Source organism: Mesoplodon densirostris, chromosome 14 (genome assembly GCF_025265405.1).
Source record: "Mesoplodon densirostris isolate mMesDen1 chromosome 14, mMesDen1 primary haplotype, whole genome shotgun sequence".
In the NCBI taxonomy this organism is placed as follows: Eukaryota; Metazoa; Chordata; class Mammalia; order Artiodactyla; family Ziphiidae; genus Mesoplodon; species Mesoplodon densirostris.
Genome location: NC_082674.1, coordinates 79,574,780 through 79,599,027, shown reverse-complemented (window position 1 = coordinate 79,599,027; position 24,248 = coordinate 79,574,780). Strand labels below are relative to the sequence as shown.

General features: G+C 47.4%; 1 protein-coding gene across 1 annotated transcript; it reads right to left on the bottom strand.

Moving 5' to 3' along the window:
- Positions 1-2,318: 2,318 nt before the first annotated feature.
- CD8B (CD8 subunit beta) lies at positions 2,319-15,663 on the bottom strand. The gene is made up of 5 exons (XM_060117535.1): positions 15,621-15,663; positions 12,089-12,448; positions 8,705-8,794; positions 3,904-3,993; positions 2,319-2,359 (listed from the first exon to the last, which is right to left on the bottom strand). Exons 1-5 carry the CDS (start codon positions 15,661-15,663, stop codon positions 2,319-2,321), a joined length of 624 nt encoding a protein of 207 aa, XP_059973518.1.
- Between the last annotated feature and the right edge of the window lie 8,585 nt (positions 15,664-24,248).

Below are 24,248 nucleotides of genomic sequence, written 5' to 3'. Positions count from 1 at the left end.
GCAGGGCTCCACGCCAAGTAAGTAGCCTAGGGCCAAGAGTTTTGTGTTGGTATATTTTTAGGGCCCATCTCAGTCATTAAAAAAAATTGAAATGCTCAAAAAACGCAGCCCTAAGAACTCTAGCTTTGAATAGTGTTACTATCCTGCGGTACCTTCTAAGGTAAGCGATTCACCAATGCACACTAGGGGACCAGAGGAACGTGGCCTGCCGATAGATGATTTTCTAAGGCCAGTTAGAGGCTGGGGAATGTCTGCCCCAAATTGTAACTTGAATTAGTAACAGCTGATCTTTGAGGCCCAGGGACTATGTCATCCACACCTGGATCATGATAGCAAAACCAGAGGTGGTTTTCAAACTTCTTTTTAGCCACAAACCCTTTTGTTCAACGACATCTTACAGGTAAGTGTAATTACAGGCAACGGATGAAAGCAGAGCTGTTCGGAATGAAAAGGGTGAGGGGGGCTAGGGGCCCACCCGGGGCCACCCCCAGCCCCCTCCTCGCCTAAGCTGATCCTCGCAACCCCTGGGGTTTGCCATAGCATGAGGTCCTGCAGCCGATTCCTCCCAAACTGGCTTCAAATCCCTGGGGAACAAGTTAAAACGAAGGGGTGAGTGGGAGGCACAGCACAGGCGGCTCCTTGAGGGGGAGTCGTTCTCCACAACAGGTCACCACAAGTTAGATTCTGAACAGAACATTCTGGAGGTCTAGAGTTCAACAAATACACTTAAGTTACTGTCTCTTAAGTACGGGGTAGTTTTTAAATCCAGCACATAAAGTGAAAATTGCACACCATCAAAATTACCATCGCAAATTGCCCATGAAATGCAGCAGGCATGTATAAGCAACTATACAATACAATGTATACAAATATATACAAACACAATGTGTGTAATAATGTAGAGCAGACAGTAGAGTGAGCATATATGAAAATTTATCATTTCAGAGAATTTAAAAATACATTTTAGGTTGTACACCTGAAACAAATATAATATGGTCTGTCACTTATAATTCAACAAGAAAACATGTTGTTTCTTGGTTGTTGGGCTCATAAAGTTGCCTTTTGTAAGTAACATGAGCTGCTGCCTTGACTCCAAGGATCCAGGGGCTGTGCACTTAGACGGTGCTGCTTCAGTAAGTCCTTACAATAGGCATGTGGTTGGTACTGTTATCCCATTCTACAGATGAGGAGTCAGGGGCTCAGAGAGGTGAAGTGACTTGCCTACAGTCCCAAGGCTGGTGAGTAGCAGACAGGACTCAAACCCAGATCTGCCTCACAACAGAGCCAGAGTTCTTGATCTTCAATCTAGGAGCGGGGGCTTTCTTTCTTTTTTTCAAACACTCTACATAGAGGGGGGTGTAATTAATGAGATAGGTAGATGTGAAACAATCTCTATTTTGAGACAGAAAAGGCAGCCCAAGGACAGTGCCCGTGGCCAAACAGGGGTCCAGAGCCCTTGAGTCTGGGAGCCTCAGGCAGCCTTGGCCTCTGCCTTGGCTTCTGCTGGAGCTTACCCAGCTCAGTGGGCCTAAGCAGCGAGCCTTATAGCCCCTGTGTCTACGTGACTCAGCCAGTGGGTTTGCCAACTCCTGGGACCCAGGTGGGGTCAAGTGCAACACACAACACCAGGAGGGAAGGGATTCCACTGGTGGAGATGCTGGCCTTGGGGTGAACCGACTTGTCTTCGAGTTCAAGGCTGTGCTCTACTGTCCCAAATGCTTTGAGCAAGTCTTGATCTGTAAAAATAACCCTCCTAGGTCATGCAGGACCAATTTGAATGAAATAACGGGTGGCAAAAAGTTTGGGATATCCTACTGGTTCTACCTATGCAGTAGTTGATTGTTTATTCAATATCTTGTAATAACGCATAATGGAAAAGAATCTGAAAAAGAATATATATAACTAAATCACTTTGCTATACACCTGACGCTAACACAACATTGTACATCAACTATACTTCAATTTAAAAAAAAAGAGTTCACTATTATTCTCAGGAGAGCTAAGAACTAAATCTTTTTTTTTCTTCCTCTAATCTTTTTTTTTTTTTTTTACAACTTTATTGGAGTATAATTGCTTCTAAGAGCTAAATCTTACCATACTTGACATATACTTAGACGACTAATCGGTATTCTGTTTGCTTAGGTTCTCTCTTTGCCTGAACTCCATGAGCCCATCTATTAACACAGTGTGTGATTGTTTTGAAGGTGGTGTCTGTCTGGGGCTCTCGCAGTTGGAGGCTGTGGGCAGCAGCAGGGGCTGAGGAAGCCAGGGCCACACCCAGGGCTGCGGCCCAGGCAATATCCCAAGGCCCCAACCACTTACTGTTTCAGGAGGCGAAGCCGAGCTCTCCTCTGCAGGCCTGGAAGGAGAAAACAAGACCGCTGGTTGGCATGGGCTGTAAGCCACTGACACCGAGCCCCAGAGAGGGAGGAGGGCGAAGAGAGGGGCAGCTGACACCTCGGGCCACTTCCTTGGTGCCAGGCTCTGGTCCAGACACCTCATGGGTTTTAACTCCCTTACTGCTCATGGCAAACCTAAGAGCTGGTACCCTTACTATCTCCGTTTTGCATATGGGGAAGCTGACGTAGACAGTGAGTGTGTTACTGAATGACTTGCCCAAAGTCACGTCGCTAGTAAGTGGCGGTCTGTGTGCCCTTAAATGCGCCACCTTGCCCTTCACAGCACGTCAGGAAGCAGAGGTTGTACAGGCAAGAGGTCTTAAAGCGTGTGTATTCTGGGGAAGTGCAAGATCTCCCCCTGGGACGAAGGAAGGAAAGATGAGCATGTCTATTTACATGTTTGTCTCATCCTTTTTATTTCTGAAGCACATTTAATAACATACATAGACTATTAAATAAACACAGCTAGCATAAATATTAATCATTTAAGAATATAGTTATAATTATATATTAAATATATACATACAGAATATATTAAATAAATAAATATAGCTAATTGAAGTTAGGGTTTATAATTAAAAGACTTTTTTACTGATGAGGTCCTTGATCAAAAAAGTCTGCAGACCCCTGAACTCTAATGGTTTTTAGAATGGAATAAATGGATCCCTTTTTTTGGGGGCGGCAATTGTATGCAAAAATGTGCACATGGTGCATTTCTCTGCAGAGAGGGTCCCTATTGCCATCATACGTTCAAAGGGGTCTGTGACCTATGAAAGAGCCACTGATCTAGTCCACATCCTTGTGGGCCACCCCGTCCCATTTTACAGAAGCCCAGAGAGGGTAAGTGACTTGCACAAGGTGGCACAGGCGAGCAGAAGAGTCAGGGCTAGAGTCTGGGGCTCTGGGCTCTTGGCCAGCTGTGTGGGCCTCCCCTGAAGCTACCGGGGGGGGGGGCGTAGAAGGAGGTCATCCCACCTCTGAAGTGACCGGGTGCATCAGCTATCTCTGAGTTTCCCCACAGCCTCACAGAGGGGAGGATTTCTAGCTTCTGGGAACATAACCCAAACCCTACCGCCATCTCTGTGCACTGCTTCCATCCCAACTGCTCACGGGTGTTCCTGATTACTGAGCCCATGCCCCGAGCCGGGCACTTGGGTGGGACTTAACAAAAGCAGCCCTGGGAAGTAGGTAACATGGTTACCCAGGGTGAGGCAGCTGAGGATCAGGGAGGCCAGGGCATATGCCCAAGGTCACTAGATCAGGAATCAGCAGAGTCGGATTCAAATCCAAGTTTGCCTGACTCCAGAGACAGGGTGTCCTCTGATCCCTGAAGCTTGGCCTCAGGCCAAGAACCGCTTCTTGGAAGTATCATGGGTTCGGGGTTGGAGGGGCAAACTGCCAACAGGCTGCCATCCGCCCTGCTTCCCTAGAGAAGGAAGGACCCGCAGGGACACCTCCAACAGCAAAAGGGGTTGCCATGACGACCCAGGAGGGCACAACTTACAGTGTAGGTGAATGGCCACGCCCAAGGCCACCAGCAGGACAAGGACGGCAGCCACCAGTAGGCCGACAATGAGGGGGGCACAGGACGGGCCTGGAAAACATACACATTAACTAGTTGACATGTGCAGATGAATACAAAGAGGGAAAAATCAACCGGAAGCCCCACCTCCCAGAGAATACCGCTGCTTACATAGTTCCTTCCAGTCTTCTTTCTAGGCTCTTTAAACACACTGAGATCATTTCATATATAACATTTCATGTCCCACGTGCAAATTTTAAAAATTAATAAACTCAGGAGCTATGTAGGTTCCAGTGAGATAGACAATTTGCATGCCTGGTAATGGGAGTTTTCTTATTTATTTTTAAAACCTTCAATTTCAGAAGAAATATCTGAATATATTTTCACTGTAAAAGGTTTAAGTATATGGTTAGAATGCCCCTTGGCACTCCTTCACAGAAGTAACTGCCGTTGTTAATTTGCATGCACACATACATAATTTACATAGATACATCCCATATAGCTTTTAAAAACACAGAGGCTTATATAGTACAAATTGTTCTGCAACCAGGATTTCTTTTTTTCTTCACTTAAATGTGCCAGCACATTCTTTTTTTTTAACAGGCGTTTTGTTTGTTTCCTGTGTTTTACAAATACCTCTGCAGAAAACATCCAGGTACATTTCTTTCTTTATGCAGAAGCCTGCCGGAGGCAGATACTGTAAACGAGAACTACTAACCATAGACTATATCCATTTTCAATCATAACAGATACTGTGAAATGCCTTCCAAAGAGGCTGCAGTGAATTCCATTCCTAATCACCAGTGGTGCACCCTGCCGACCCTTGACATTATCGAAGTTTTTAGTTTTTGCCAGTCCAGTGGGTGAAAAATGATATTTCACTTCAATTCACCACTTGTCAATTTCAGCCTATTTTCATATATTGGCCTCGTATGATTTTTCGTCTATCAGTTGCCTATTTGTTCCTTTGCCCATTTTGTATGCTATGTAAACAGCAGAGTTTATATCGTCGATGCCCCAAATCCTTCTCTGGCACCCTTCGTGTCCCTATGGCTGTAGCTGGGGAGCAGAACCAGGACCCATGGGTGAAAAGGGAAAGGCTACAGATTTGGGCTCAAGGTTAAAAAAATTAGAAAGAGTTTTCGATGTCAGGGAAAGGTGAGAAGGTTTCCTGAAGACCTGCTATGTGCCAAGTATAGTACTAACTACAGACTTCCATCTTGTGAGGAAGGAAGGTATTGCTGTCATTTTTATCTCTCATTTTTCAGTTCAGAAAAACCAAGATTCGAAGAAGTTCAATTACATGCCCTAGGTCACCTGGATACTAAAAGGCAGGGCCAGGATTTGGACCCAGATGCCCCGAGTTCTACAGCCCCTGCCAGTCCCATTGTGACAGCTTAAGGGCAGGAGAGGTGGCAGAAGGGATGGAGTGGGCTGCTCCGAGGGAGGGAGCCTGCCGTCACCAAGGCTGCATGGCGCCACGTGCAGAGGAAGGTTGGTTGAGAGGCCCTTGGAAGTCCTTCCCACCTCTGATGTGTAAGGGTTTCTGTCTGCCTCCCTCTCATCTCCCCCATGTTTTCCCGACCTGGGGGAACCTCAGAAACATGGTGTGAAGTGAAAGAAACCAGGCATGAAAGACCACATATTCTATGACTCCATTTGTATGAAATGTTCAGAAGAGGGAAATCTATAGCAACAGAATGTAGATTAGCGGTTGCCAGGGGCTGGGGTGGGAACAGAGATTAGCTATAAACAGGCACAAGGGATCCGACAGTTTGATGGAAATGTTCTAAAACTAGATCTTGGTGATGGTTGTATAACTCGGTAAATTCACTAAAAATCATTGAGTCATGCGCTTAAAATGGGTGAATTTTATGACACGCAAATTATGCCTGGATAAAGTTTTTTTTTTTTTTTTTTTTTTGTACGCAGGCCTCTCACTGTTGTGGCTTCTCCCGTTGCAGAGCACAGGCTCCGGACACACAGGCTCGGCGGCCATGGCTCACGGGCCCAGCTGCTCTGCGGCATGTGGGATCTTCCCGGACCGGGGCACGAACCCGTGTCCGCTGCATCGGCAGGCGGACTCTCAACCACTGCGCCACCAGGGAAGCCCACTGGATAAAGTTTTAAGTAAGGGAGGTGGACACAGGCTGCAGGGATAGGTAAGAGGGGTCAGGGGAGGCCTCCTGTGCTATGACCTGAACTAGAGGCCAAGAGACAGCTACCGGTCCTTGGGTCCTCGGTGAAACGTGATCACCTACCAGGAAAACTGCCGCTTCTAGTAGAGGTGGCGAAAAGCCTGCTTGGGCAGGGAGCCAGTGGCCAGAGACACACCAGTGACACTCAGCCCCACCTTCTTTGCCTCGCTCGGGTCTTGGGGTCTCCTGAGATCTGTATCTCACCACACTGTTCCTGTCACAGCACTTTAGAAATTGTCCCCCAGCACCTCCCCAGCTTGTCTCAAGGGGAGCAGGCCCCTCCCCATGGCGGCCTGTGGGTTTCTTTCATGATAACAAGCTTTGAGCTCTGTCTAGGTGCCCCGCCAAGCTGAGTGCCTTGTGTATAGTATCGCATTTTATCCTGCCTTGCCTGCAGCCAGGTGAGCATTCCCACTTGACAGGTGACAGAAACTGAGGTTCAGAGAGACTGAATCACTTGCCCAAGGTCGCACAGTATAAGCAGCGGCAGACAGGGATTCAGACCTAGGCCTGGTTAACTTACCACTAGGCTACACTTCCCCATGGTCCCCACCCCCAATACAACCTCCACCTACTCCCCTTGACGCCCCTCCCCCCAACTTGGCCACCTTCGCACACATCCTGGTTATTCTTAATAACCTACTAATGTTGGAATTGCATTTTACCCTGGGATTTTACTGAGGGTTGGTATCAGAAATGATGCAAAAAATCTGAAGACCATTTTCCCATCATTTATAAAGTGCTACTGAATTCACTATCGTGCAGCGATCCTTACATAAGAATGAACAGAGCAGATATTTTTCTAAAATTTAGCGCCAGGATGAAGGCTTTGATGCCCGGGTTGTTTCTTTACATCATTATGGTGGGAGGAGGGGTGTTAGCGGTGCCACGTGACTTGGGGTCTACTCTTTGCTTCACTGGGTTGTTTGGTTCCTCCAGAGCCAGGGCACAGACCTAGGTTTTGCATCCTCATCTTAGTGCCTCTACTGTCTTGGAGGCACTTTTGTGTCCTTTTTTGTGTCCTTTTTTTGGTTATACCCTGCCTGAAATCCTTTAGGCAAAGTTGGGGGGCATACTTTATCAAATGAGCTCATACTGTCTCCGCCTTTATGTTCCCTAAGACTCTGTCCTTTTGTACATGGGTTCTGATTTGCTTTTTACTGTGAACTCATGTGACAGCTTCCCTCTCCCATGCCCTGGATCCTGCTAGATGCCTACCCCCAGACTCTTTCTGATACTTTATATAAGTATTTAAGACAAAGCAACACCAGTAGCATGAGGCGGCCCTGGTGTGGCTGCTTGTGGTTTGTCCTATGGGTGGGAGCAGGTGGCACTTTCTTTTTGTCACCAGTAACTTTTGGGGGACAGAGGTCAGTGTTTTTCCAGAAACACATTTGGCTGATGGGTTCAAGGCAAGTGTGTGTGTGCGTGTGTGTGCGTGTGTACTCAGCTACGGTGTCTGGTGCGTGTAGCACGGAGCAGTGAGTTGGTTTACTCATCAGTAAACGTATATGAAGCACACACTGTGTGCTAGGTCTTCTATTAGGCATCAAAACTGGGGAAGGTTAAAGTGCTGGTCCTTTGTCTTTTTTCATTACTTTTTATTGGAGTCTAGTTGATTTACAATGTTGTGTTACTTTCTGCTGTACCGTAAAGTGTATCAGTTATAATAGGCATATATCTACTAGTTTTTAGATTCTTTTCCCATATAGGTCATTACAGAGTATTGAGAAGAGTTCCCTGTGCTATACAGTAGGTTCTTATTAGTTATCTATTTTATATATAGTAGTGTGTATATGTCAGTCCCAAAGTGCTGGTCCTTTGGGTTGGGTTTTTTGTTTGTTAACAGCTCTATTAAGATATAATTTATATATTGTAAAGTTCACCTGTTTAAATTGTATAATCTAATGGTTTTTGTTATAGTCACAGAGTTGTGCAACTATCGCCACAATCTAATTTCAAACATTTTAATCCCCGCCAAGAGAAATCCTGTGCCCATTAGCTGTGTTCTCCCCATTCCTTCCCCAACACCCCCAGCCTTAGGCAACCACTAATCTACTTTCTGTCTTCAAGGAATGTCATATTGTGGACATTTCATATCAAGGGGATCATATAATATATGGTCTTTTGTGACTGGCTTCTTCTGCTACAAAATATTTTCAAGATTCATCCACATGGTAGCATATCAGTACTTCACTCTTGATTATGGCTAAATACTATTCCATCGTATTGAGAGTCCATATTTTGTTAATCCATTTATCAGGTGGTAGACATTTGAGTGGTTTCTACTTTTTAATCCTGCTAGGAACACTTGTCTGCAAGTTTTGGGTGGATGTATCCTTCATTAAGTTTTGTCCTGTGATGATTTGGGAGTGTGTCTCCCACTAGAGAGACTAGCTGTCTAGTGTGACTAGCTGTCACAATCAGCTCCCTTTCAGACCCCCAGCTCAGGGCTAGAGAAACAGGCTGGAGTCCACACTTGGGAAGGGCTTGAGGAAGGAGGGAAGGAAAGACGGGAGGGAGGGACGGAGGGAGGGAGAGTGTCTGCTGTCCTCCTGAGAATCCAGGGGTCTGGGAGAACTCACCCTTCAGGGTCACCAGGTTTGGGCACCGGAACACCTTCTTCTTGGGAGAGGTCTTCTTGGTGGGCTGCGGAGTGGTGGGAGGGACATCAACTGCAAAAGCAAGACACATGTTTTAGCCAGGTAAACAGCAGGTGGATTCAGAGATAAAACTTACAACTGCACATCTTATATCCAGGTACTAAAGTCCTTCTCCGTGTTCCCTAGGCTGCTCTGGGGCTTGAAGGTCACCGATCACTGGGATTTTTGATCTACTTCCTCAACTCTCAGATGAATTTGAAGGCCTAGGGATGGGGGTCTGTTTGGTGTCCTGGAGAGAGGGGCTCTGGAGCCACCCAGATGTGAAAAGAGCCCCAGAATCCCTGATTAACCACTGCGTGACTTGGGGCAAGTCCTATCACTTTTCTGTGCCTCCGTTGCCCCCTTTTTAATCCAGTGTCACGTGCTGAAGTGTTGGGACCGGGCAGAGGGACAAGCTCACAGGGCAAAGGGAGACACCGGAGGCTCGGAGGTGCTAAGGGAGGGGGGACACTGGGCGCCGCTGAATCCAACCCCTGCCTCTGAGGGTTGGGCAAAGACATTTCACTGAAATGATTTTCTGCAAAATGGTAGGAGAGGGAATCGGGTGACACCATGAACTTGAACTCTAGAGTCAAGGGCAAAGGGAGGAGCAGCCAATGTTTGGGCCCGGTAGCTTCCATATAAAATGTGGACACTTCAGACGCTCACTGCCCTGAGCCATGAGCAGTAGAGAAAACGTGCCCCACTCTGCCTGCTCCATGAAGTTTCTAGAAGAGCCAGCTAACCAGAATTAACCCTTACCAAGCTCCCACCTCGGGCTAGTGCCCATGCCAAGAGCATCAGCTTAAGCTTATTGAACCCAACAACTCTGGGGACTGGCACTATTTTCCCCATCTTATCTCCGAAGAAGCCTAGGCTCAAAAGGTTGAAATAAATCACTTGCTCAGAGTTCAAGAGCCACGAAACGCCAGGGCCGGCATCTGAGCCAAAAGATGCGTGTCCTAGGCTCTCACCCTGCACACTGCCTCAAGAGCAAATGAGTTTTGACAAAAAGTTAAGGGCATCAGGTCATCAGACCGCTGAGGGAAACTCTTGTAAAAGGGGAAAACAGCCTCAGTCTCTTGCTCTGAAAGCCTGGGAGGAGCTCGGCCCTCTGCTGCGGTGTCTGGACCTTCCATTACCCCCTTTAGTCCGCACTGCCTTGGAAGTATTCATTCCCCTACTTCCTACACGTGGAGGCACAGAGGCTCCCAGCAGGGCAGTGGTGAGCCTGCGAGGGCGCAGCTCTGCCTGGGCACAGTGGCCTGGGGACGGATGGGGGCTTTGTCGGGGAGACTTGTTCTATTTCAATGTCTTCTTGCCCAGAGGCAGGTCCCCTTGATTCTTCCTGATACCAATCCACCACACCCCGGTCTCCCCACTTCTCTCTTCTTGGAAAGGGGCAGGAGTTTTGAGCCCATGGTGTCTTCAGGGGCCTGAAAAAGGCCCATCTTCCCCCAAATACTTTCTCTACCATCCAGGCTTCCTCCTTTAAAATGTACTGACCTTCTGGCAGGAGGGCAGGCTCTGACTCTGAATACCCGTACCCTGCAGAGATGATATGGTTGCCAGCACGTGTTTTGGGGAGGGGCTGCCATTCCCGGGGAGCCAGGCAGTGAGAGGGGTTTGGGAAGATCAAAGCCAGGAGTGAGCGGGTGGTGGTACACGTGGCGGGAATCTTCTGAAAACCAGTTTTGCTTATTTCACCATCCACCTTTCCTAGACCCTGAAATCTCACGAGTGGGCAGTGTGAGGCTTAGAGAGACAAAACCAATAAATCAAACCAAAACCCCAAACTCACAAAAGCCCAATTTTCAATACAAGAATCATTTGACACCCACCCCTCCAGGGATGCCTCGGCTTCTTGTCGGGAGAGCTGTCCCTACCTTCCCCACCTCCTGATGTAAGACCCGAGGTTGGTGACATGTGACGAGGGCATCACTCTGCTTTGTGTCTTCCTGATCATGTCTCTATGCCTGCACCTCCCATGCTGAGTGGTCTAATTCCTGGGGGTCCCCTTGTCACTCTCAATGCCCCCAGCCTGAAAAGATCCCAGGTGAGTGGGAAGCAAGACAGTGGGAGGCCCACTGGGCGTTGGCCTTGGCCATGGGCTAACCTGGGGAGGGGGCCTTTGAGGATTCCTTCACACCCTTGATAGTTTAACCCTCACCATCCAATATGGCAGCCACCTGCCACGTGTGCTACAAAGCACTTGAAACGCGGCCAATCTGACCCGAGATGTGCTGTACACATAAATATCGAGCACTTAGTATGAAAAGCGAATGTAAAATATTTCAGTAATAATTTGTATACTGATTACACATTGAAATAATAATATCACTGATACACTGGGTTAAATAAAATATATTATTTAAATTAATTTTACTTGTTTCTTTTGATTTTTTTGAACGTGGCTATTAGAAAATCTTAAATTACATCTGTGGCTCAAAACATATTTCTACTGGACATGATGACTTAACTCCTGAGGAATTGCAGTTTCTAAGGGCTGGAGGGAGTCACGGAGGCCCTTAGCAGCCCCACAATACAGATGGGAAAACTGAGGCCCAGGGAGGGGAGCGACCTGCCCACAGGCACTGGGTAAATTTGCAGCAGAATTTGCAGCTGGGTCTGGGATCCAGCCTCCTCACTCCTTGCAACACTGGGCGTGGGTTCAAGCTATGGGTCCCCATGCTCGTTCTTTCCCTGTGTGCACACTGGGAGGGGATTTCTGAGACCACTAGCAGGTCTGGGGACTCAGCCCAATCCAGCCACAGCCTCAGGTGAACGTAGAATGGCTGAAGGACAGCGCTGCCCTGTCTCCAGAAGAAGCAGCGATGCTCCTAAGCATCCTATCTACAATGGGATCAAACAGCACCTGCCTCCCAGGGTGCTTGACAGCATTAAGTGAAATAACTATGTACAACCCTGGTACCTGCTTGGCCCTGGGTTACTTTTTTTTTTTTTTTTTTTTAGCGGTACTTGGGCCTCTCACTGTCGTGGCCTCTCCCGTTGCGGAGCACAGGCTCCGGATGCGCAGGCTCAGCGGCCATGGCTCACGGGCCCAGCCGCTCCGCGGCATGTGGGATCTTCCCAGACCGGGGCACGAACCCGTGTCCCCTGCATTGGCAGGCGGACTCTCAACCACTGCGCCACCAGGCAAGCCCTGGGTTACTGTTTGTTTCTATTAGCGGTAATGCTGTTGCTTCTGGAGGTCCTTCCCTCCTGCAGGGCGGGGCTCACTGAGAGTGGGATGTCCCAGGGGCTGGCACGCACCCGGCACCCAGTAGGTGCTCAGTGCTCATCTACAGCACTGAGCCAGATTCTTACCCACACTCAGCTGAGTTCCCTTCCCAAAGGTCAGGTCGGGGTTCCCAACCATCATGCAGAAGTAGACGCCGCTGTCGGAAGGCTTCACACTTTGGAGGCTGAGACTGTACCGGGAAGGCTCTCGAAGCACAGTTAGCTTCTCCTGCTCCACCTCCTTGCCGTACACAGTCCCTCTGGTGAGATCCCAGAAGGCCAGGAACTCGTAGTGACTGTTAGAGCTCGGGGCCTGGCGTTGCCTCAGCCAGTAGATGCGAGAGTTCGTGGGGAAGGTTTTGGTTTCACAGGACAGCTTCACCGTCTGGTTGGTCTGAGCCGTCACGGACGCAGGGGTCTGCAGGAGTACAGAGCTGCCACGCAGAGCTACGAGAAGCAGAAACAGCAGAGACCGTCAGCACCTTTTCTTGGCCAGGCTCGTGGGGCCTCAGCGTCACCCGTAGTCAAGTATGAGAGAAGTTATGAGAGCGCCTGCCCAGTTGCAGGGCCTGGGGAAATGCTGTGTGAAATGCAGCCGGTGGCCCCAGGACTCAGAGCTCGAGCACCCCATCCCCCATGCGATCATCCACCAGGCAGGTGTTCATGATGCCAGCCTGACAAAGGCGACAGGGGAGAGAGCGCCCCTTGTTGACTGCATGCTTAGGCCTGGCTCTTTGCATAAATTACCTCAATCATGCCTCAGACTTACTTTGGGATTTTTATTCCCATTTCACAGATGAGGAACTGAGGCATGACATGACTTATTCAAAGTCCTGCTTACAGCTAGTAAGTGCCCGGGAGTCAAACTCAAGGATTCAGTCTGAAGTCAAAGTTGGTTGCCTTTCACCTTGTCCTGCTGCTGCTCTATGTAGACCTTCAAAAGGCTCCAAGCAGCTGCAGGAGACCCAGGGCAAGCTCAGAGAGGAGCTCAGAATCACCGGCAGAGCACATGGCCGGTCTGGCCAACCTAAAAGAGGGCCAGCCACCGTTTCTGGACAGTGACAACCAGCAAGAGGAACTCACTTTCCCCTGGTAGGCACAATTCTAGCCCATTACTCCCCAAGCCCATAATCAACTGGTCTCTGGATCCCCATTCCCGAGTGGAAGGACAGACACCCCAGACGTGGCGCTGGGAGTTCATTTCAGTCGCAGATGGGAAGCCCCTGCAGGTAGGGGATTGTTCAGGAAAACTAGAGCAGAACACACAGACCTGGCCTCAAACCCCGTCTGTGCCTCATGCCAGTTGTGGGACCTCAGGCGAGTCGTGGAGCCTGTCTCCTCCTATAAAAGGAGGGCGGCTTGCTGTTGCTGTCCTGCCTGCTTCTGAGGCTTAGAATGTCCAAAAAGCACTGCCAAGTGGAAAGTTCTCTATGTGGGTAAATCACTGCCTGTGTGTCTCACATCTCGGGGGTTGTTACTGGTAGCAAATGAAATCGTAAGGAGAGGATTAGAATGGGTCCTTCATGGCCAAGTCCAACAAACTGAATGTGACCTGGCAAAGCTTTCATTTTAGCTGCGGGGCAGAGGAGACTGCAGACCAGGGCAGAGACCCAGGAGCATCAAGGTCCAGAGATGACACAGACCTGGATGGGCAGAGGAGGCCACAGAGAGTGTGTGTGTGTGTGTGTGTGTGTGTGTGTGTGTGTGTGTGTGTGTGTGTGTACCCAAGGCTTTCTGAGGTCGTGGCCCACATTCACAATCCTGCCTGTACTTGGGGCTCAGGCTCCCTGGCCCCAGAGTGACCTTCTCTAACACTGAAGAAATGAACTTAAACTTTTGGACTCCCCTCACACTCAGATGGCTCTGAGCTTCTGCTCGCACTGAGAATGAAAGGGTACCTGGGACCCAGGTGACTGCTGGGCCGTCTCCCCAAAAGCCATACTGCCTTTTTAGCAGAGTAGAGATTCTTCATTGTGTGGGGTCATTGACCTCCTGGGGGTGATAGTAAGAATTGACAGGGAATTCCCTGGCGGTCCAGTGGGTAGTACTCCTCTCTTCCACTGCTGGGGGCACAGGTTCGATCCCTGATCAGGGAACTAAGATCCCGCATGCTGCGTGGCTTGGCCAAAAATAAAAAATAATAATAAAAAAATAAAGAATCACTGTACTGAATATGGTGCGTACATTATTTTGTTTAAACCTCACCAAATCTTTTGGGAGGAAACATACCATTTTACACATGAGGAAACAGAGGCTCAGGAAGGTTAACACCACTGCTTAACCTTATAACAGAAGCTGCTTAAGGTCACACAGCCTTTTTGTGGTGGATCCAGATTCAAACTCAGGTCTGGGACCCCAGAACCTGAGCTTTGAGCCACTCCTTGAATTGAGGAAACCCGGATCCACATCATGGGCTCATGTGCACGTAGTGGGGCTGCAAATAAGATTCCAGAAGCTCTACCAAGAAAGCCCAGAGTGGAGAGGGGTCGGAGGGGCCTTGGGCTCTGTGTACGATCCTCTCCTGCGTCCTGACTTGAAGACTTCCTGGCTGAGACACACCCTGGTCTCTCTCATGCCCACTTGCTTTTCAGCCCCTGGAGGCTGAACCCCCGGCTGTGGCTGAGTCCAGTCTGAACTCCGGACCCAGAGCCAGGCCTTACCACACTCATGGTCTCATTTGATTCATTTGATGGTCTCAGTCCCCCCGTGACTCCACTCTCAGAGGGACCTGCTGTTTCTAAAATGACCCACAGTAACACTAGTAGCTTTGAATGGCCTAGACTAGCTTCTACTTGAGATGTCGTTGAGTTCATTAGGTCAAAGCCCAGGCAGGCAGGCTTTATCACCCTGGTAGGAGGATCAGTTTTGGACTTCTTGAACAAGACAGCAAATCAACCACAGGTTAGTGGGCAGCTTGGGGTGTGGAGATGTTTCTTCTAAAAAACAGACTGATGGGCTTGGCCAGAGGGACAAACTCTCTGCTATATTCTAACCCCAACATTCGAACTCCATCGCTGCTTGTCCGGGGAGCCACACTGCCTACGACACCCACCCCCAGGGAGTATTCGGGAAACTGGGGACCCTCAGGGGGTACCCTGACACTCCTGCCTGAGAACTGGCAACAGCCTGGTATTTGGCGGATTGTGCTACAGATACTTCCCCGGAAGTAATAAAAGTATGTCTACAGAACCCTGGGCCAAGTGCACCAAAGCCAGAACTAGGCCCCTGGCCCCTTCCTGGGGGCACGTCTCTGCCAGACCTGGACAAGGGCATTTCCCCTTCCCCTCTGGACCTCCTTTCTCTCTTTTCTTCCTTCCCATCTCCTTCAACCCTCCCTCCTCCTTCCTCTCTCCCTCCTCTCTTCCTGTCTCCCCTTCTAGGTTCAGGCTTTGGGGCACTGAGGCTCCCGGGAGCCCTGGGGTCATGAGCTCCCTGGGGAGGTTTTCCACCCCCAGGGACTGTGCCTGCCGGCCGCCTCCCAGGCGCCACCGCAGCTCCGGGCTCTGGGCTGGGCATCCTACGGGGACAGTTTCCCCAAACTCCACGGCTCAGGCTCTTCCCGGGTCCAGCGAAGCCCACCCGCTCCGGCCCCGCGCGCCCCAGGGTCCCCCTGCCTTACCTGCCAGCTGCGCGGCGACAAGAAGCCAGAGCCGCGGCTGCATCTTGGCGCGCCCGGGACATCTGGTCCTGGCGGGGCTCGGCTAAGATGGTCTGGGCTGGGACCTGGCGGGGCAGCTGGGGGAGGGCGGAGCGGGTAGCAGGGAGGGAGGGACCTGGCGGGGGAGAGGGGCGGGAGTCTGGTGAGAGGATGGCAAGGTCTCTGCCCTCATCCTCCCCGCATTTCAAAGGTCTTGGCCGCGTCTCCAAGCAATCGCACGTGTGTGATCGCCTCCTGCCCTGGGAGGTCAGAACAGGATCTGCACTCCATGTGACCCCAGATGAGGCAACTGAGGCTCAGAGAAGTGAGGATGCTCAGGAGGGTCCCACGGGAGTGGTGGTGCAGCAGGACCCTAACTCCGGTCACTTCCTTCCTTTCTGAGTGGTTATTGACAGCCTCCTGTGCACTCCAGGGCCAGCTGGACCTGAAGTCACCAAGACCCAGGCCCTTCCCTCAAGGGCACACACTTGTGAGGGTGAAGGAAAGTTAATTGACAGTGACACATAGTCTGATGCTGAGGAAGGTGAGCTGGGGCGCCAGCCTGGACCGGGGGCAAAGCCAGACCTTGACCTTCAGAGTCTGGAAGAGCTGAGAAGTTTAGGATGCTCTCTCTACCCACCCCACCCCCACCCCCCAATGTGTAATTTCTGTTAAAATAACACTGAAATGGGGAGTTAGCAGAAGATCAACAAAGATGCCCGCCCACTTTGAAGCTGTGTGTGTGTGAGTGTGTGTGTGAGTGTGTGAGTGTGTGTGTGTGTGTGTGAGTGTGTGTGTCCCCTCGCCCTGCCTCTCCCCTCCTGCTGTGCGGTGCCTTGCAGCTCTGTCTGCTGGTGGTGCAGTCAAGCTCTGGGCAGGGAGACCTGTCAGGGTGATCTTGCTGTTCACGCGCAGGTTAGCAGAGGAAGCGGGGAGTGGGAAGGTGGGGGAGGGATCCAAGGAGGAGAGCTGGGTGTGTGAGGGCCTGCGGGGCAGAGGGAACCCGGGGAGGGCGGTGGGAGAAGCTCACAATATCAACAGGGACCTAGACCCGCAGGCCATGCGGGTCACCCTAAAAGCCTGGAGTTTACCAAAGAGGGGATGGAGTGTCCTTGGAGGTCTAAAGCAGGCCATGGGGCAGGGATACTTTCAGCATCCAAAGCCAATCTCCTTTCCAACCTATTCCTGCCTCAGCTCCCTTACCCGTCGCTGGGGACCGGCACTGCTGAGCTGGGTTCAAAGAGTTCAAAGTCACTAGAGGGGGTGCAGCATGTCCTGAGTGTGGGGCTGCTCCTACAGCCCCGCCAGAGGCCAGAGTCTCCCTCCATATTTCCCAACCAGGAGCAACCGCTGAGGCCTGAGCGTACACAGGGCAGACCTGGGGAGACCACACATTAGTGTGAGCTTTTTTTTTTTGAAGTGAAATTCACAAAACATAAAATTACCATTTAAAAATGGATATAATCCAGTGGTATTTAGTACATTCACGATGTTGGGCAGTCACCGCCTCTATTTAATTCCAAATCATTTTCATCTCCCCAAAGGAAATCTCTGTACCAATTAAGCAGTCTCTCCTTATTGCTCCCTTCCCCCCGCCAAATCCTGGTAACCACTAATCTTCATTTTCTCTCTACTGATTTACATATTCCGAATATTTTGCATAAACAGAATTGTACAATATGTGGATTTTTGTGTTTGGCTTCTTTCACTTCCAGTAATGATTTTGAGGTTCATCCATTTTGTAGCATGTATCAGTACCTCATTCCTTTTTTATGGCTGAGTAATATTCTGTTGTACATATATACAACATTTTGTTTATCCCCTCATCTATTAATGGACATTTGGGTTGTTTCTACTTATTTGGCTATTGTCAATAACGCTGCTATAAACTTTCTTGTGTAAGTATGTATTGAGTACTTGTTTTCAGCTCTTTTGGGTCTATACCTAGGAGTATAATTGCTACGTTATATGGTAATTCTGTGTTTAACTTTTTGAGGAACTGCTGAACAGTTTTTAGAGCAGCTGTGACATTTTACATTTCCACCAACAATGTATGAGGGTTCCAGTTTCCCTGCATCCTCACTGACACCTGTTACTTTCTGTTCTTTTTTATTTATTTATTTTTAATATATCCATCCCAGTGGCTGTGAGGTAGTATCTTATTGTGGCTTTGCATTTTCTTAATGGCTAATGATGTTAAACATCTTTTCATATGCTTCTTGGCTATTTGTATTTCTTACTTGTGTGTCTATCCAAATTCTTTGCGCATTAAAAAGATTAGGTTGTCTTTTTGTTGTTGAATTATAAGAACTCTTTATATATTCTGGATACCAGACCCTTCTCTGATATCTGATTTGCAACTATTTTCTCCCATACAGATGCTTGTCTTTTCACTTTGTTAAGAATGTCCTTTAATGCACATAACTTTCTAATTTTGATGAAGTCCAATATTTCTATTTTTCTCTTGTTGCTCATGCTTTTGGTGTCATATTTCAAAATCAATTGCTAAATCCAAGGTCATGAAGATCTATCCTGATGTTTTCTTCTAAGAGTTTTATGGTTTTAGCTCTTATAATTCAGTTATTGATCCACTTTGAGTTTACTTTTATACATGGTGTGAGGTAGGAGTCCAACTTCATTCTTTTGCATGTGGATATCAAGTTATTCTGGCATCATTTGTTGAAGAGACTATTCTACCCCCATTGAATAGTCTTAGTATGCTTGTTGAATGTCAGTTGACCACAGAGGTATGGGCTTATTTCTAGACTCTCAATTCTATTTCATTGATGTATATGTCTATCCTTATGCCAACAACACATCATTTTGATTACTGTAGTGTGATAGTCAAGTTTATGTCAACTTGACTAGGCCACGGATGCCCAGATATCTGTTTAAACATCACTTCTGGGTGTGTCTGTGAGATTGTTTCTAGAAGAGAGTAGCATTTGAATTAGTGGACTGCTTAAAGCAGATGGTCCAACCTAGTGTGGGTGAGTAACATCCAATGTGTTGAGGGCCTGAACAGAACAAAAAGGTGAAGGAAAGTTGGATTTGCCCTCCTTCTGCCTGTCTGCCTGAGATGGGACATTGATCTTCTCTTGCCCTTAGTACTCCTGGTTCTCGGGTCTTTGAACTAGAACTGGAATCTACACATTTGGCTCTCAGGCCTTTGAACAACACAACCCAGGCTTTTGTGGGTCTCCAGCTTACAGACAGAAGTTCATGGGACTTCTCAGCCATCATGCTTGAGACAGCCAATACCTTTAATAAATCATGTATATCTATCTATATGTATATCTATATGTATATCTATACCTCTTATTGGTTCTTTTTCTCTGAAGAGCCCTGATTAATACATGTGATTTTGTAGTAAGTTTTAAAATGGAGAAGTGTGAGCTGTCCAACTCTGTTCTTTTAAAATATTGTTTTAACTATCTGGGGCCCCTTATATTTCCATGTGAATTTAAGAGTCAGATTTTCCACTTCTGCAAAAAAAAAGCTGTTGAAACTTTAATAGGAATTGCATTGAATTTGTAGATTGCTTTGGGTAGTATTGCCATCTTAACAATATTATGTTTTCCAACCCATGAACATAGAATTTCTTTCCATTTATTTAGGTCTTCTCTAATTTCCTTCAGCAATTTTTTTTTCTTTTCTTGGTTTCAGTGTACAAGTCTTTCACCTTTTTGGTTAAACTTATTCTTTGGTATTTTATTCTTTTGGATGCTATTGTAAATTGAATTGTTTTCTTAATTTCCTTTTTAGATTGCTCACTGCTGGTGTATAGAAACACAACTGATTTTTGTGTATTTTTCGTGCAACTTTGCTTAATGTTTATTAGCTCTAGTAGTTTTTCTGTGTGTGTGGATTCTTTGAGATTTTCTACATATAGGATCATGCCATCTCAGAATAGAGATAGTTTTACTTTTTCCTTTCCAATTTGGATGCCTTTATTTCTTTTTCTTATCTAATTGCTTTGGTAAAACTACCAGTATAATGCGGAATAGCAATGGTGAAAGCAAATAACTTTGTTTCATTTTTGATCTTAGGGGAAAAGCTTTCAGTCTTTCACCATTGAGTGTAATGTTGGCTATGATTTTGCTGTACACATAAGTCTATTCTATCACGTTGAAGAAGTTCCCATCTATTGCTAATTTTCTGAGCGTTTTTTACGATGAAAGGTTATTGGATTTTGTCAAATGCTTTCTCTGCTTCAAGTGAGATGATTCTGTGGATTTTTTTCCCCTTTGTTCTGTTAATGTGGTATATTACATTGATTAATTTTCTTATGTTGAATGGTCCTTGCATTCTTAGAACAAATCCCACTTGGTCACAATGTGTAATCTTTTTAATATGCAGTTGGGTTTGGTTTGCTAGTATTTTGTTGAGGATTTTTGTATCTATTTTCTTAAGGGATATTGGTCTCTAGTGTGACCTTTGTACAAGATCAACCACTGAGCTGCTTTGGCCTGTGAATGCTTTTAGAGCTGTAGTCAATGCAACAGAGGCATTAATGACTGTAAATCATCTAAGCTGAACCACGTTTCCAGTTTTACTCTCCAGCCTCTGCAGGCTGTGCTGATCTAGAAAAGCTTTCTGGACCTCATGCCATTCATTCAACAAACACATAGAGGGAGCCATCTAACCCCGTGCTCAGCCCCGGGGAAGTCAAGGTGTAGGAGAGACAGTTCCTGCCCTTCAGGAGCTGCATCTCCTGACTCACACAGACATGTTGCCAGACAATGACAATTGCAGTCAGTTCAAGCTCCACGTCACCCATGAACTCCCGTGCTAAAATCCATGGTCCTGATACTTACCTGCCCTGGGCCCTCTGTCCCTGATCCTTCTGTACCCATCATTCTCAGTGGGTGGTTGCAGGGAAGGGAGGCAAGAGTGGTGCTGGGAAAGCAGGGGCCCCTTCTAGTCCCACCACTCACCATGTGGGTAACTTGGGTACATTTACTCAACTCTTTGAGCCCCAGTTTTCTCAATTGTATACTGGAAAAAATGATCCTAACATTGCAGGGGACAGTGATGTAGACACGTGAACTTTCTAGTAAATAACTTTCAAGTTAAAGAGCTCAGATGATGTGAAGTGCATCTGAAACAGCGAAGTGGTTATTGCTTCCTGATGAAACACAACTAGCCCAGACCCTCCTAGAAAGCCCAAGCCATTCAGCCGAAAAACTTTCCCAACCTCCAGACACAGCTTTAGATATGCTAAATATTCATAACCAGATTTCAACACCCCACCCAATTATTCCTTATTTGAATCTTTACCTTATCCCTCAACATGTCAGCCTGTATTTGAAACATATAAGGTGTGGTTTAGGCTGGTGTTTCCCTCCCTGTGGTTATTCACCCCTCACCTTTATTTTTCCATATTTATGTATTCCAAGATGGCATTTTCTTGAAATTGACCTAAAAAGAAAAGCTCAAGTAAATTTATTTTTTAAAAAAAGTCTAATAACAAGTGCCATAAATGGAAAGTAACTGTTACATACGATGCAAACAAAAGCTGAAGTCAGCAGAGGAAGTTAACAGCCCGAGAGAGGGGTGTAAAGACACATTAGCACTGAATGGAGCCTCTCTCCTTGCACAAGGAGCGGAGGAGAACTGAACAGTGAACCGCCTTCTCCCTGTGCCATTCAATGTTGTTTGATGCTGTGTTTGTGCATTGCCTAAAGTAGCATTTGGAAACAAAGGTGGGAAGAGCGCTGGGTCAGGTATCAGAGGATCTGGGTTGGAATTGTTGCTTGGTTCTTCCAGCCCCTGAGGTCTTGATTTCCTCCTTTGATAAATGGAGGTAAGATAGCAGCTTTGTTTGTCTCACTGGGTTGTCTTCAGGGACAAAGGAAATCAGGGACTCAATTTCTAAATTTTTGTTCAGTTGAACTCGAAGGCTAAGCCGGGCATTCTCAGAGGGAGCAGAAACCTCTGGGAAGGGGGCATATCTTGTAGATCTATGGGGACCTATGTTGATTGTCTGCGTTTGGGGTAGGGAGAGGGAACTACTGGCGTTTAGTGGATGGGGACTAAGGATGGCAGATGTTCTACAAATGTGGGATGATACCAAACAGCAAGCAATGGACACTCCAACAACCTGCAAGACTCTCAAAGTCCATTGGACCCACATCCAAGGGGGTTACCTGCCCATCATGACCCAATCCCAGAAATGAGCTCTATTATATATACATCCACAAAGCCTTCCTTCCTACTTTCCTTCTTTGTATCTCACTTGTATTTCATTCTCTGCTTTATCTCAGTTCCTAGAACAATGACAGGAATTCAGTATTTGTTAACTAAATGAATAGATAAATGCCTATTTTCCTATTGGGTTGTTCATATTTTCTTATTAAATGGTAGAAGCTATTTGTCTATTAGGGTTATATCATTCAGGGCCAAATCAAGAGACAAACCATACCAGTAATTTAAACAGAGAAAATTAGATATAAAAAAATTTTAACTAATAAAAGGTGGTTAACAACCAAAAGGGGTATAAAAAAACCACAGCTGGCAGACTTCCCTGGTGGCCCAGTGGTTAAGACTCCGCACTTCTACTGCAGGGGGCACGAGTTCGACCGCTGGTGGGGGAACTAAGGTCTCACGTGGTACGGCCAAAAAATAAGAAAAAACAAAGAAAAAGACTGAGGTAGGGATTGGCGAGCTTTTTGTGTAAAGGGCCAGGTGGTGAATAGTTTAGGTTTTGTGGAATAAGAGGAACAATCAAGGATATTATGTAGGTACTTATATGACAACACAGAAAACAAATTTCCACAATCTTTGTATTGATGAAATTAAAACCATAATAATAATTGAGTACAAGCTGTGTAACAAAGTTCTTTAATGAGAAGAATGGGATCCACTGTTTTGGGATAACATTTTGCTCCTTTGGGGTTCCAGTGTGAAAACGGTTCTTTGATTAAGGGCTGTACACGAAACAGGCAGAGGGCTGGATCTGGCCTGCAGGCTGAAGGTTGCCCAGCCTTGACGGTTAAGGGAGGGTGAACAGGGGAGAGAAACTTGGAAGAGGGCCTCCCATGACGGAGGTTCAGAGCTCTGCAGAGAGAACATAGATCTCTCAGGTCACACAGCCCCCCAGTGACAAAGAAATATGTCAGAGGGCATGGGCTGCCACTAGATCACACACACACAAAGGCAAGGGTTGCTGCCCAGGAAAACTGGCGAACCTGGGAAAAGGAAGAAAGTCCCTCTATCTCCCAGTTTATGGTGTCCCTCCAGCGCCCTCTACTGGCAGAGACTAACTAGCCGGCTGGCAAAGGAGACACGTTTACAGGGTCCAGTTTCACAAAGCGGAGCAAAGAAGCTGCTTGGAGCTAAGACGCAATCATTTGATCACGGGCACAAGAGATATTAGTAGAGAGTGTTGCAAATATTTCTTCCCAATCTGTTTCTTACCTTTAAAATATTTATTTATTGGAAAGGTAGTAGTCTCATATAGTACAAAATTCAAAATAGAAATGTGCACTTTGAAAAGTTAGTCTACCAGCTACCTCCGTCTACCCCCTTCCCCCAGCTCAGTTCTTGCCCCCAGAGCCCAGTTACCAGTGTTTTGTGTATCTTTCTGGAGCTGCTCAATGCATATGCACAATGCATATATTATAATTTCTGTTTTTAAGAAAATGTACCACAAAATCTTCTGTTATATGCAGAGTTTAAGTGTTTTTGCAAATACATGTATTATTATTTTCTTCTTTTTTTTTTTTTTTTGTGGTACGTGGGCCTCTCACTGTTGTGGCCTCTCCCGTTGCGGAGCACAGGCTCCGGACACGCAGGCTCAGTGGCCATGGCTCATGGGCCCATCCACTCCGCAGCATGTGGGATCTTCCCGGACCGGGGCATGAACCTGCGTCCCCTGCATTGGCTAGGTGGACTCTCAACCACTGCGCCACCAGGGAAGCCCTATTTTTTTTCTTCTTTTATGGCCCCTGGCTAACGTGTCTTGTTCAGGAAAGCCATTCATATTCCAAGATTGAAAACAATTTTCCTCTATTTTCTTCTAATACTTTTCTATTTTGGTTTTAAATTGACACCTTTAAACCAACTGGGTTTTTATATTTGAACAGTCTGAGGTGGGGATCTAATTTTATTTTCTTTGAAGTATGGCTATTGAATTGCTTCAATACCATTTCATCCAGCCTTTCCAATGGATCCAAATCATTTAATATCTGGGTTCCCAAATCTCCAGCGTCAGTAACAGCCACCGAGGATAGCTTCATCCCACAAGTCCCACTCGTGGGTGCTCTCTTTGCCAGGATGCTTCTTCCCTCTACTGGACCTTCTTCCCTCCTTCGTGGGGTCCCAATCAGGGGTGCTCTTCTTTCTGTACTTGGACTTCTCTGTGCTTCCTGGCACTGCTCTGGCCTTCCTCCTGTTCTCCTTGTGGGAATCTTTATCCTCTTCATCCCTGTGGTGCTTCCTCTTCCACGATACCTGCTCCTCATCGCCATGTCCTCCTCCTCCCTTCTCCCTGGACCTTCCCGTCCAGCCTCCGTCTTGATCTCCTGCCTGATGGACGCCGGTGTGGTCCTCTGAGAAGCAGCTGGCCTCTTCTCTGTGTTGTGCTGTGTGGGGGCCCGTGGTCATTCC